Source organism: Amphiprion ocellaris, chromosome 17 (genome assembly GCF_022539595.1).
Source record: "Amphiprion ocellaris isolate individual 3 ecotype Okinawa chromosome 17, ASM2253959v1, whole genome shotgun sequence".
In the NCBI taxonomy this organism is placed as follows: Eukaryota; Metazoa; Chordata; class Actinopteri; family Pomacentridae; genus Amphiprion; species Amphiprion ocellaris.
The window spans coordinates 17,508,930-17,521,351 of NC_072782.1; the positions used below are offsets into that span (position 1 = coordinate 17,508,930).

Sequence of the window (12,422 nt, forward strand, 5' to 3'; positions counted from 1 at the left end):
ATTTTCACATTTTATGCCAGCCAGAGAGCAGCAGATGATATATGTGCTGGACTAAAGCATTTTATATTAAGATCCAGGATACTGTGCCCTCATCTAACCCCACCACAGGTCCTTATTTAGCCTGGGCAAGAAATTTAATCTCATCTAATCAGTGGTAGCCAGTGCCGTATGTGGTTTCATGCAATGCTGGCTGACATGCAGCATCAACAGGTGAATAAATTTAGCAAAATGGCCTGGATGGTTTGTTTGTTTTGACAGGAGAAGCTCCAGGAGGACCTTTCACCTGAAGAAAAGAGGTTCGTAGACAGACAGGTTACACTGGGCCAGAGGAAAGGATTGCACCTGTCAAAAGATATACAAGAGGTAATGCAATGTGTCATCTCATTATTAACACTGCAATCATCTAGCATCAAATTATAACTTCCATGCAAACAGTTAAAGGGTTTTATTATAGATATCGGTTTTCTCAGTCTTTCATAATTGGGGGCAAAAAGTAGGATCAAAATAGAATCTTCCTTGTCTAATGTTAGTTTGTGCATTTACAGATTAAATGTATGATTTTTGGTGAGCTAGTGAGTGCCTGTCTTTGGATTGCTACCTATAATTCTTGACTAATCGTGCTACATAATGAAAATCACACTTGACTTTCCTCCATGGCTTTCTTTCTATGTCCCTTTCTCTCATACAAGGAGATAAAACGAACTTCTAAGCTCATCAGCGAGCTCTCCATAGAGTTTAACAAGAATCTGAATGAGGACAATACGTTTCTTGTTTTTTCTGAGCGAGAACTGGGTAAGCCCATTTGCATTAAACTATCTCTGATGGACTGTCTGATAGTATAAATATGTTTTAGCTGTTTTCACTTATGCCCTCTTCTTTTTAAGGTGGGCTAGCTGATAGCTATCTGAATGGGCTGGATAAGACAGCAGAAGGACGGTATAAGGTGACACTGGAATATCCTCATTACTACCCCCTGATGAAGAGGTGTCACAATCCTGAAACCAGGAGGAAGATGGAAACAGCTTTTCACAGCAGGTGTAAAGAGGTAACTGGAGTCTGATGATGAATCTGTGTGTCCTATACTGGCAACCATTATTCATGTCCCTGTTGCTCAACAGATGATGTATTTACACCTGCTGTTGTCAGCATTCATTGGGTTCACTGGGTTTTCCATACATTTTAAACTTAGAATTAAGCCCACGTAGGTAAACATGTCTAAAAATGTAATATTGTAGAGTTTAACCCAATGTTTAAACTTGTTGGATAGTATTGTTGCACCTTGGAAAGCACTTTGGGTCAACATTTCTTGTTTTAAATGTGATTGATAAATAACAGTTGACTTGACCTGTAGTCCTATCTGGAAAAATAGTGCTGTTATGATATGATATGAAGTCATAATCACTGTAAACACTATTTTTAATACTATCCTTGGTTAAGGTTTTATTGCAAATAGCAGTTCATTGTGTTAGCATGCTGTGCATTATTTCATGAATCTAGAATTGATGTGTTATATTCAGATCACCTTTACACCCTCAGGGGATTCACAGTAAACAAGAAAGATTGTAAACCAACAATTCTATAATTTTATTTCAAAAGTATCAGCTTCAGTGTTAAATATTCATTCTCCTACAGTCTTCTCAGAGCTGTATTAAGTTACGGCTAATACACATGAAACATTTCATGCTGCTGCTGCACATTCAATCATTCAGCTGGCAAAATGTGGATTTTATTGTGTGGAATACAATGGATCTGTTACTGAGGTTAGCGTGAACAGCAGTCTGTGATAATATGAGTAGTGATGGTATAAAAGGGTGCAGCCACAGTGAACTGTCAGATTTAAAAAAAAGCTGCAGGTGACAAACTGCATATGTTGGATTCCTCAGCACAGTAATAACTGCAGTGACCTCGCATTGCATTGAAAGCTACTCACACCATTTATAGCATATATTGTTGTTGTTAATGACATCATTGAGTTTGTGTGCCTCCACAGTATTGTTAACAGAGCTGCATGTTGCTCTGCTATTGTATTTCTGACAAAGCTGCTGATCAAGGAGTGGCCTGTCACGCTATCCTCGTTTGTCATCCTTTTGTCTCTTCTTTCGCCCTAACTGGTTGAAGCAGATAGCTGGCCTGCCTGAGCCTGGTTCTGCCGGAGGTTTCTTCTGGTTTAAATTGAGTTATTTTCTCCCCACTGATGCCAAACACCTTGCTCAAACGGAACTGTTGGATTTGTTTATATAATATAATGTTGTTACATCTTTAGGCTATTGTGTGAAGTGCTTTAAGATGGCTTATGTTGTGAACTGGTGCTATCTAAATAGAATTCATGAATAATAATAAGATTTTTTGTTGCAGCATTTTCTCAGGGCATAATAATACATTTATAAAAATTCAAGAATACAATCAGGATATGACTTGAGCGGATTTCTTTCATGTTATAATGGAACACTATTCTAAACAAGTGGATTTTGAGTTGTGGCACTATGCAGTAGAGTCAAGCTAATGAATGTGCCGTAGTAGTGAGTTCCAAAGTCATGGTGCAGAACATCTGAGGACTCTGGGAGCAGTGGTGCCGAGTCTGAAAATTGGGACAGACAGTGGGGCAGCAGGGGGAGACCTTAAAGAGGGGGTGGAGGGATGGAGAGAGTTTGTAAGGTATGAGGAATTCAGGTTATGAAGGGCTTTTAAGGTGAGCAGAATCTTGTAATGTATCTGTTGAAGAAGGAAGCGGTGGAGCTGAATGAGGAGGGTTATGATGCGGTCAGTGATATGTTAAATGGCACGTCACCACCAGTAATCAAAGATGTCCCCAAGTCAACTTTGACTGAAATCCTAAGAAGTATAACTTTAATAAGGGCTATCAAATGTACTCACTGTGTGTGTCTGAAGATTCTCAGACATCTAGCTCAGGGGATGTGTAAGTGGTAAGATGATTCAGTACTTATATGCCCATTGCATACTTAAACTGATCTACATTTTTTTTCAGGTAAACACAGCAATCCTTGAACAGTTGATACAACTAAGGGCAAAGGTTGCAGACTTACTTGGTTACAGTAGCCATGCCAACTACGTACTGGGAATTAACATGGCTAAAAATGCGAGCAATGTGTCTGACTTTCTAGGTATGACTCCTCCAACATCTCAACTCTCTCCACACACACACACACACACACACATATAAAAGCATTTTTAGACATTTAAGATGAAGCCTCATGCCATCTGATGTAGGTATTCATCTGATGAACTGTGAAGCAGAGAAATGTATGCTTCATACCTCTTGCACATTCATCATAGTGTCGTGTATGTGACACCTCATGCCTCTGCCATGCTTACTGCATGTTATGTAACGTGCAGTAATTTATAGCGCATGGAAGCATGTGCACTCGTGGTCATATATACAAAGCAGGAAGGGGCTAACTGAGCGTGGCCAGCTTCTTATCATAGTGCAGCTCTGTGATAGGCTCTATGTTATGATTTGGACAAATGCAGTGGTGATTAAAATGTATAGAACTGAATGATGGCAGGTGTGATGGTCTAGTTTAGAGAAAATTCTGCTGTTTATATAAACTGTCCTCACACAGGTTATTAATATAAATGTAATCAGAACATAAGGGCAAGTGAGATCTGATTGTGTAATAGAAAATGTGGTACATGCTGTTATATTTCCATTTAATGACTATGAGCGATTCCAATGCTTTGAAATAATACAACTATAGAAAAAGACAGCTGGAAAGTTCAAAAATTACATACTGCACATATGATTGTGTGTCTTAAATAATGAATATTTCCTTCTCCGTCTCTTACAGACACATTCTATGAAACACTAAAGCCCATTGGAATCAAGGAGAGGAAATATATTCTTGCTCTTAAGAAAAGGGAGTGCTTGATGAAAGGCTTCCAGTTTGACGGCAAGATCAACGCCTGGGACTTGCCCTATTACATGAACCAAGTGGAACAGTGCAAGTTTGCAGTCAACAAGGACAAACTAATTGAGTATTTCCCTCTCGATGTGGTGACAGAAGGACTGTTTGGTATCTACCAGGAGCTGCTGGGTCTCAAGTTCACCGAGGTGGAACATGCTCATGTGTGGCATGAAAATGTCAAGCTTTATTCAGCACAGGACACTGAAACCGGCGAGGAGATTGGTCAGTTCTACATGGACTTACATCCAAGGTAGAGAAAGTGTCACTTTTTGTAGAGACAAGAAACCATCCTCATACCCATCCATGCATAAAAATGTATATGATATGATCAGTTAACCCACCATTATAGAAACCTGTAAGGCCTAGGCTATCTGTGACTACAGCTTTTGATCTTTATGTCACTGGTGTTAATGTTCGGACACCTGTCTGACTGTGACATTTCGACAGAGAAGGAAAGTATGGCCACGCAGCTTGCTTTGGGCTCAGGCCTGGCTGCAAAGGACCTGAAGGAAAACGCAGGCTTCCAGTTGCAGCAATGGTAGCTAACTTTACCAAGCCCAGAAAAGGTTGGCCTTCTCTCCTCCAGCACCATGAAGTGGAGACTTATTTTCACGAGTTTGGTCATGTCATGCATGAGCTCTGCTCAAAGGTAGGCCACTAAAAATTAGGCCTGCAACTAATGATTATTTTTATTGCCGATTATCCTGTCTGGATTTTCTTGATTAACCCTCTAAACCCAGTCATGTGACAAAAATTCAGGGTATGCTATCAACAAAATGTTGAACATGCTGATTTAAATTCCTTTTAATTTTTAAAAAAGGACAATAAAGAAATTCAACTTTCACTTTTTCTTTTTCATAATTTCTGACCTTATAACTGTCATGCTGCACAGGAGATATTTTTAAGTTCTCTGTACTTCTCATCATGGTTGTGCTGTTTCCATGGAGACTTTATATTGCAAAATTAGTCCACTGTGAGTAAAAATGTGACACAATTAAAAAAAAAATACAAAAACAGCTGCCCAGAAATTGGTAGAGGTTCTGAGGGTTAATCGGTTGTTTGTTATGTAAATAGCATAAAATGGTGATAATGTTGATCATGTTTCCCAAAACCCAAAATGACGCCCTCAAAAGTTTTTTTCAGAATGATTGAAGCAAATGAATGCAATGTGAATATTCAGTTAAGAGTTTCATTATATTTGCATACTACTTACTGTATATTAACTGAAATGGGGCAGTCAAAATTTTTCCTGTGTTTGTATCAGACCACTTTTTCAGAATTCAGTGGAACTCTGGTAGAGACAGACTTTGTGGAAGTGCCATCTCAGATGCTTGAGAACTGGGTTTGGGAGAAGGAGCCTCTAAAAAGAATGTCTGGCCACTACAAGGATGGCACCCCGATTCCAGACAGTCTACTCGACAAACTGATCGCTTCCAGAGTTGCCAACACTGGTCAGAAACTTGAATTTTCACAAATGAGAGAACACTCCATAAATATATTTATGCTGAGGTCAAGAGTTAGTGTTGATGTTTTTGCTTCTTCTTAAGGCCTAATGAACCTGCGTCAGGTGGTCCTCAGTAAAGTGGACCAGTCACTACACACCAGCCCTCATGCAGACACGGCTGAGGTGTTTGCACAGCACTGCCAGGACATCCTGGGTGTCCCTGCTACACCAGGTCAGTTGTAAAATTAGCAACAGCAAGTATGTAGAGAAATCTCTCCATGAAGATTTCTATCATTGAGGAGGATTTCTTTGTCTTGTATACAGACAAAGAAGTACTTCAGTACAGTAAGTCATATAATAGTTATACTACTGTCATCATTCAAGGTTTGTGCCTAATTTCATGTATGAGGCACACACATTTTTAATTTCTGTTAAAGCTGGAGCAAGGAACAATATTAAAAATGAGAAAAAAATAAAAATAAAATTTGCATTCCAATCCTCACCTCTGGATACTTACTGAAAAAATTACGTAGCTGAGTGACTGGGCTCAGCCTTAGACATAAGGTGAGGAGCCTCTACATCTGGAATGAGCTCCAATTAGAGTCACTCCTCCTTCGTATCGAAAAGAGCCAGCTGAGGAGATGATTACGATGCCTCCTTTGGAGGTTTTCTGGGCAAATCCAATAACTAGCAGACCTTGGGGTAGAACCAGAACTCGATGGAGGGATTACATATCTTATCTGACCTGGAAACACCTCAGGAGCCCCCAAGGGGAACTGGAAAACAGTGTCTCGAATGCCCTACTTAGCATGGATGGATGGATGGATAGATGGATGGGCAGATGGATGGATCCTAAGCCCCTCCCACCAACTTGGTCTAAACTAAAGATGTCCCAATCAAGTTTGTTTTTTTGTTATTTGTATCCAAGTCATTTAACAATTAGTAATTGCAGATATCTAATATCATTTTCTTAAAGATAATACACACGAAGTATTGTGCATTAGCTGCAGTGCCCCTTACTATTTATTTCTGTAGCAACCAGAGGAGGTGGGAAGTTCTGTGTCAGCAAGAAGAAAGCATTGTGGAGCTTTTGCTAATAAAGAGGCACCATGACAAAAACTTAATGACTTTAATGGCCGGGGCATGTATCAAATTAGGCTGGGATGAACTAGGATAACAATTCTTTATCTCAGTGGCATTTATAACAGCTGCCATTGTGGCACTGTATCATGTGTCATGGCCAGGAATTCTAGCACAGAACAAATGTCCAGCTTGCTTATTTTAGGTTATAAATTTAGCAATAATTGACTGATAAAGCTGCATTTGTTGAGAACATTATTTAAATTCACAATGTGTATGACAAGAAGCGTAAAGAAAAGATTGGACTTAGGTCCGTGCCAGTACCAATCAGTGAAAATTGCCTGTATCCGGGCACCAAGATAGCTCTACTGGTTGAGCGGGCGACCCATGACTAGGGGCTATAGTCCCCAACGCAGCGGCCTGGGTTTGATTCCAACTCATGGCTCTTTGCTACAAGTCTTCCCCCTGTTCTTCTCCCTACTTTACTTCCTGCCTCTCTATGCACTTGTCAAATAAAGCCAACAAACGGCCAAAAAAATAACTTACATTTTTGAAAAAATGCCTGTATCCACCACAATCTCGATCCAAGGATCTGAATTACTGAGTTAGCTTTAGCTGCACCCATGAGCCTTTGGTTACGCTTTGCAGAAAGCTAAGCTAAACATTCGGTGTAGCCACTTGTTGCCATCTTGGATGATACGTCTCCCTGCACAACCTAAACAACACATTAACTGTAGTTATTAGAGGAAAATGAAGTTAGCAGCTACCTTGTTCGGGGGAGAACAGCAAGCTCTGACTAATGTACTTACTGGATGTAACTCCAGTTTAATTAATATGCTTCGCTGGCTAGATTTTCTAAAGCCTGATAAAAGAGCTAAGAGGAGGTGTGAAAGTCTGATTTCTGTTCAGATCACTTGAATTCCAGTATTCTGAGTGATTACCCCATAATGGCAAAATAGTACTGCCTAACTCAGCTTTAATTATTTTTAACAAATGCCATTTCTGTCTGATAACAAAGATCTGTTCTCTGCAGGTACCAACATGACAGCGAGTTTCAGCCACCTGGCTGGAGGATATGATGGCCAGTACTACAGCTATCTGTGGAGTGAAGTCTACTCCATGGACATTTTTTTCAGCCGTTTTAAAAAGGAAGGCATCATGAATCCAAAGGTTAGTCTGGTGGAGTATATTGTCACATTTGATTGTAATCACAAGTGCTTTTCACTAGCTAACTTGCTTCCCACCTTTGCATCTCTTCACGTCTTACCTAATCCCATTGAGGATGCCAGGATACACCAGTTTTTCCCTTACTTAAGCTCCTCTAGAAGCCTTCTGCATGTCTCCTTGAAGTGTAAATAAGTGCTTATAAGATCCTCCAAGAAAGCAAAGGATGTGAGGAAACATAAGCTAACATAATTAAAAGCTCCGTTTCGGTCTTGTTTTTGTGCAGATGTCTTCATCTATACATGTGTACCTTGACACAGGTTGGAAAACAGTACAGAAGGGTGATCCTGGAAGCTGGAGGCTCTGTGGATGGAATGGACATGCTGAAAACCTTCCTTGGACGTGTGCCATGTCAGGAAGCCTTCTTCCAGTGCAAGGGACTGATTAAGTCACAAGAAACACCTGTTATATTCTGATATATCTTTTAATTCTTTTTTGTCTAAACAGTTTATTTGTAATTTTCTGGATGCATGTTCATGATAGTAGAAAAATAGTTTTTGTTCAGGGTTTTGTACTTGATATCCACCTGTGCACCGGCCTTTATGCAAATATACAGCACATCCGGGATGGTCCCCCTCATGACATGTACAATGGGCCCTTTTCACAGCAGTCATTTTGACTATAGTAGGGAAAGCAGAAGTGTTACTAATAACATTAGCAATGGCTGTACTCTATGTAAAAGTCCCAATAAGCCCTGGCAGTGTGACAGTAAGTCGGCATGCTCCGTTCACCTTTTTCACAGCAGACATTTTGACTTGCCATCTCAGGCAAATCACAAGTGAAACTAATGTGGTTAACAGTGGCTCAGTCCCATCAAATGTGCAGGAAAACCATGACAGAGAGCAACGCTGCATGATACCAACAGTCTTATTACTTTTATCGATGAGGCAAAAACATTGAGATTTTGAGATATTTTGCTTTTATAACATGTCTTCTGTTCATATTAATGGGCAAAAAACTCACATTTGTCTCTTTGCGCTTGCAGATTTAAGTAATAATGCATTTTTTAAGGGTCTATTTCTCAGAATTGTTTTTTTTTTCCACACTTTTACATATACTAAACCTTTAAGTTGCATTCTTATCTGTATTCTGAAGGTTCTTCCTGTGGGCTTTGTTTATGTATTATTCATAGCCTTTTTATTGAATATTTATTCCTAAAAACGACAAAAATAACTTTCTTTTTTGATCTTTGACAGTATGTTCTGATTTCAAATTCAGTATCTCTGCTTAAGTTGTTCTTTGGGGGGGGAAGCAGTAAGTGTGGTGGTCTACCCCCACAGAATTTAAAGCATCAAACACTTCATTTCCTGCATTGAGCAAATTTTTTATGCACCAGTTTGTGCCTGGTCATATTTTCTGGACACTTTAAAACCCATTGAACCTTAAAACCCACTAATTATATTTAAGGAAATTGCTAAAATTACTTAATTTATCAAAGTCTTTGAACTGTTCATCCTTAAAATGGTGTCCCAATCAAAAGATAAACCAAAGCCAAGCTTTCAATCATGATACTTCATTAAAATGACTTTATTCTACATTTCTCATTTTGAAAATTGAATTTGCACTTGCCATATTCTTTAAAAAGAATTCAATCCATGGAGCAAACCTAATACTATTAATGACCAATGGCCACTTTACAAAAATTGAGGGACTTTTTGGCTGAACCGCCAAAAAGTCCCTGGTGTTTACATGGAGGCTAGTATGGAAACCAAAGAAAAATGTTTGTAAAATATCTAATATGTAGAGCCAATATGTTTTTTTTCAGCATTGGTGACACCTGTGGGCACTTGGAGAAGTCATGCACATGTTGATTGTAATTTTTATTTTTATTCATTTTTTGGTATTTACTACAGTTTGTTATAGTGCAAAAAAGACATTAAGAGTTCTGTCAAGCTTCTAGCCATGATTGTAATGTTTCCCATAGAGGAGCAGGACTTTAGATTGCATTGCAGTGAAAAAATAAGCCAACAGTGAGTAAAAATGAGGCATGAGATAAAAAAAACAACAACTAACACCCAGAAACTGCTTAGGGTTCAGAGGCTTAAAAATCCACTCGAAGGAAAAAAAAGGTTTGTGTCCACCCACCAGGGGGCGCCATAAGATAACAAGAACTGTTGTAAATACTGCAAACACCTTTCGTATACATGGAGATGGACTTAATAAAATGTTGTTTTTGTTTTGTTTGCTTCGTTTGTGTGCTGAATGTATAATCTGTGTGATTCTGTGTCTGGTATCTAACTGGAATGTGAAACGGTGTAAGGTGAGAGTATTGGGGCAGATAAGGGGAATCAGTGACAGTATCGGGAGGAGATAGTGGAAGCAGCATCGCGGTGGAGCTGGAAAGGCGACTTCTGGTGGACGGACAGCCTCCTCCTGCATGTAGGCACAGAGGTCGCAGAGAAGAAACTCACCGCTTCATGTTACCTCCATGTAGCTTCTTAGTCGAGTGTGTAGAGCTGCATTTACTGCAAATGATTAAACACGAGGAAATTATGACTGAGAACATCTGGGTGCGGCACACTTCAGAGGAAAAGCTCTCGCTCAGCCGGAGGTCGAACGCATTTTTGCCTTTTGTATTTCCTTGCTGAATGTCGTGGACATTTTGGATTTTTTTAAATGTTCTGTGTCATAAATTCGTACCATTTACGAACCGTTTTGCTGTCGTCATCGCCTTCGTTTGGTTTTTCCGAGTCACACTTGGAAGGTAATAGTTTAAAGTGTGCAAACAACTAGGGACGATAAAGAACTTGAGGGCGGCTCGCTGAGGAGAATGTGCGCACTGGGCCAGCTTCGAGTTGATCTTTAAGTGGGCAACGTTAGCTAGCTGCTAACACTAGCCAAACCCTACTGAACTACCGACAAGGAAATCTGTGGAAGCTAGCTAATGCCCACTTCTCCAAGTATTTTTTGGATAGTAGGACCCTGTCTGTAACCTGGACATCACCACACGGAACACTGACTCGACGACAATTTAGGTAAGTGTGTTTGCGCAAGTTTCTGCTGGTGTCTGTGGGGCCCCATACAACATGCTAACACTGCTGCTAGCTGCCTGCGCCGAAGAGGAGGATCGCTGAGGTCCCATTCTGATGCTGTCCGACTTGTCGATTTTAACTGTGAAATTGTAATGGTAAAACGCACTCTAAATGTTATCCGTTTAGAAAAAAAATCGTGACAACATCTCCAGTCTAATATAGCAGTGGTTTCTAGTTTATATGTAGAGATTTTTAAGCAGCTGTCTGTGTTTTCGGTGGGTTTCACGTCGCACAGCTGTACATGGCTGCTGCCTCTCCAGCAATGCTGCTCGATTTACTTTTATTTGTTCGCAGTCAACAGACCATCCAGTATATCGCAGGGTGGTACATTTAAAGCTATTAATCAATATATGTTCCTGCCACCCACAGTGTCAGTCATTAACCCAACAGCTGCACTGCAACAACAACAACAACAACAGCAGCAGCAGTCACATCTTTTGTTGCGGAGCACCTTCACCGCTTCGACGGATGGCGAGGATTAGTGCGCGGTACTCTCAACATATCGGCGTTTTCATTTTCCCACCACTTCACTAATCAGATTACTATCCACACTTAACCCCACTGTAATTTAATCCTGTTAAGATTCGAGATAGAATCGGAGCTAATCTCAGGGTTTTCTGGATTTTAGGAATTTCGGCAGGTCCGTCCATGCCCTTGTTTTTTTTAGTGTTAGTCTGTGTTTGGGAAATGCTGAGAGAAATGTCACCATGAAGTAAGCAACGTATAGCTGGAAATAAATGCAAGAAGCAAGCCTGTGGTTTATGTTTTTTGTAAACTATCTGAATTACATCCGTGTATGCTTTGTGGTTTTAGTTGTCAGCCTGATACCATGCTTCTAATCTAGAGCTTTTCCATGTCAAGTAAAAGCTTTTAGACTGAATTAGACATATTTCTGCAAGTATGATTGTTATCTAATATTACAATACACAACAAACTTGACCCTGCTGAACTAACATTTTAAACTGCTCAAGAGAATAGGCTCTAGTGTGTTAATATTTTAACACTGCATGTATGTAGTTGGCAGATAAATGTCCTGCAGGCTATTTCTGCTGCCTTAAAACTCCAGTTTGATGACTGTTGTCATATATTTGAATTTGATGTCTGGCGTTGTCAAGTAGCTACACTGATACCGTATCTGATCAGCCTTCAAAGGCCATCCTTGCTGTAATAAAATGCAAACAAACACTAGGGCCTATCAGCTGCCACTTGTCTTTGTTGTACCCCCTAATCTAAGAGATGATAGCCAGCTGTTTGTAGTCTATTACCCAGGCATTCATTATTTTTATTATTATGTTGACCAATACTATTCACAATGTACCTTATCAGTTACTGCAGAATTTTGGGTATTGTTCTCAAACTGTATAAATACACTGTTGTTGTGTTCTTACGGCCACATTTCCACTCCCTGGATCATTAATCTAAAAAAAAAACAAAACAAATGCTTAACTGATTTCCGGGGTGGATAATCAGTATGAATGACAGAAACATGTACGGTATTCCTTTAAGGTATTAAAAGTCTGTATTGGTGTTTTACTTAGCCAGTTCCTCATATGATCATTTACAACAAACCTTATCCAGAACTGAAGATAAGCTGCATTGTAACAAAGGATTTTTAGAGCGCTGTTCCTTTCTCACACATTGTGCCAGGGTTGTGTTGTTACACTTGTTCTCCAGTTTGTTGTGCCTCTCGGAGACTGAATCAAAGTGTACACCTGACCC

At 39.8% G+C, this 12,422-nt stretch overlaps 2 protein-coding genes across 7 annotated transcripts in view; both read left to right on the forward strand.

Annotated features, from left to right (window-relative positions):
* Window positions 1-9,850, forward strand: part of nln (neurolysin (metallopeptidase M3 family)) — a 13,167-nt gene extending 3,317 nt beyond the window's left edge. For 3 of the 4 annotated variants that reach the window (XM_023266659.3, XM_035946582.2, XM_023266656.3), the window contains exons 4-13: window positions 259-363; window positions 690-792; window positions 885-1,045; window positions 2,987-3,122; window positions 3,807-4,173; window positions 4,371-4,572; window positions 5,188-5,374; window positions 5,471-5,599; window positions 7,481-7,617; window positions 7,898-9,850. In XM_023266659.3, coding sequence (XP_023122427.1) covers window positions 259-363; window positions 690-792; window positions 885-1,045; window positions 2,987-3,122; window positions 3,807-4,173; window positions 4,371-4,572; window positions 5,188-5,374; window positions 5,471-5,599; window positions 7,481-7,617; window positions 7,898-8,059 — 1,689 coding nt within the window. In that variant the 3' untranslated portion in view covers window positions 8,060-9,850. The remainder of the gene's footprint in view (window positions 1-258; window positions 364-689; window positions 793-884; window positions 1,046-2,986; window positions 3,123-3,806; window positions 4,174-4,370; window positions 4,573-5,187; window positions 5,375-5,470; window positions 5,600-7,480; window positions 7,618-7,897) is intronic. The other variant, XM_035946583.2, reaches the window with a different exon arrangement.
* A 138-nt stretch (window positions 9,851-9,988) lies between these two features.
* Window positions 9,989-12,422, forward strand: part of erbin (erbb2 interacting protein) — a 56,572-nt gene continuing 54,138 nt past the window's right edge. For all 3 annotated transcript variants that reach the window (XM_023266642.3, XM_023266645.3, XM_023266644.3), the window contains exon 1: window positions 9,989-10,646. The gene's annotated coding sequence lies outside the window, so the exon portion shown is untranslated. The remainder of the gene's footprint in view (window positions 10,647-12,422) is intronic.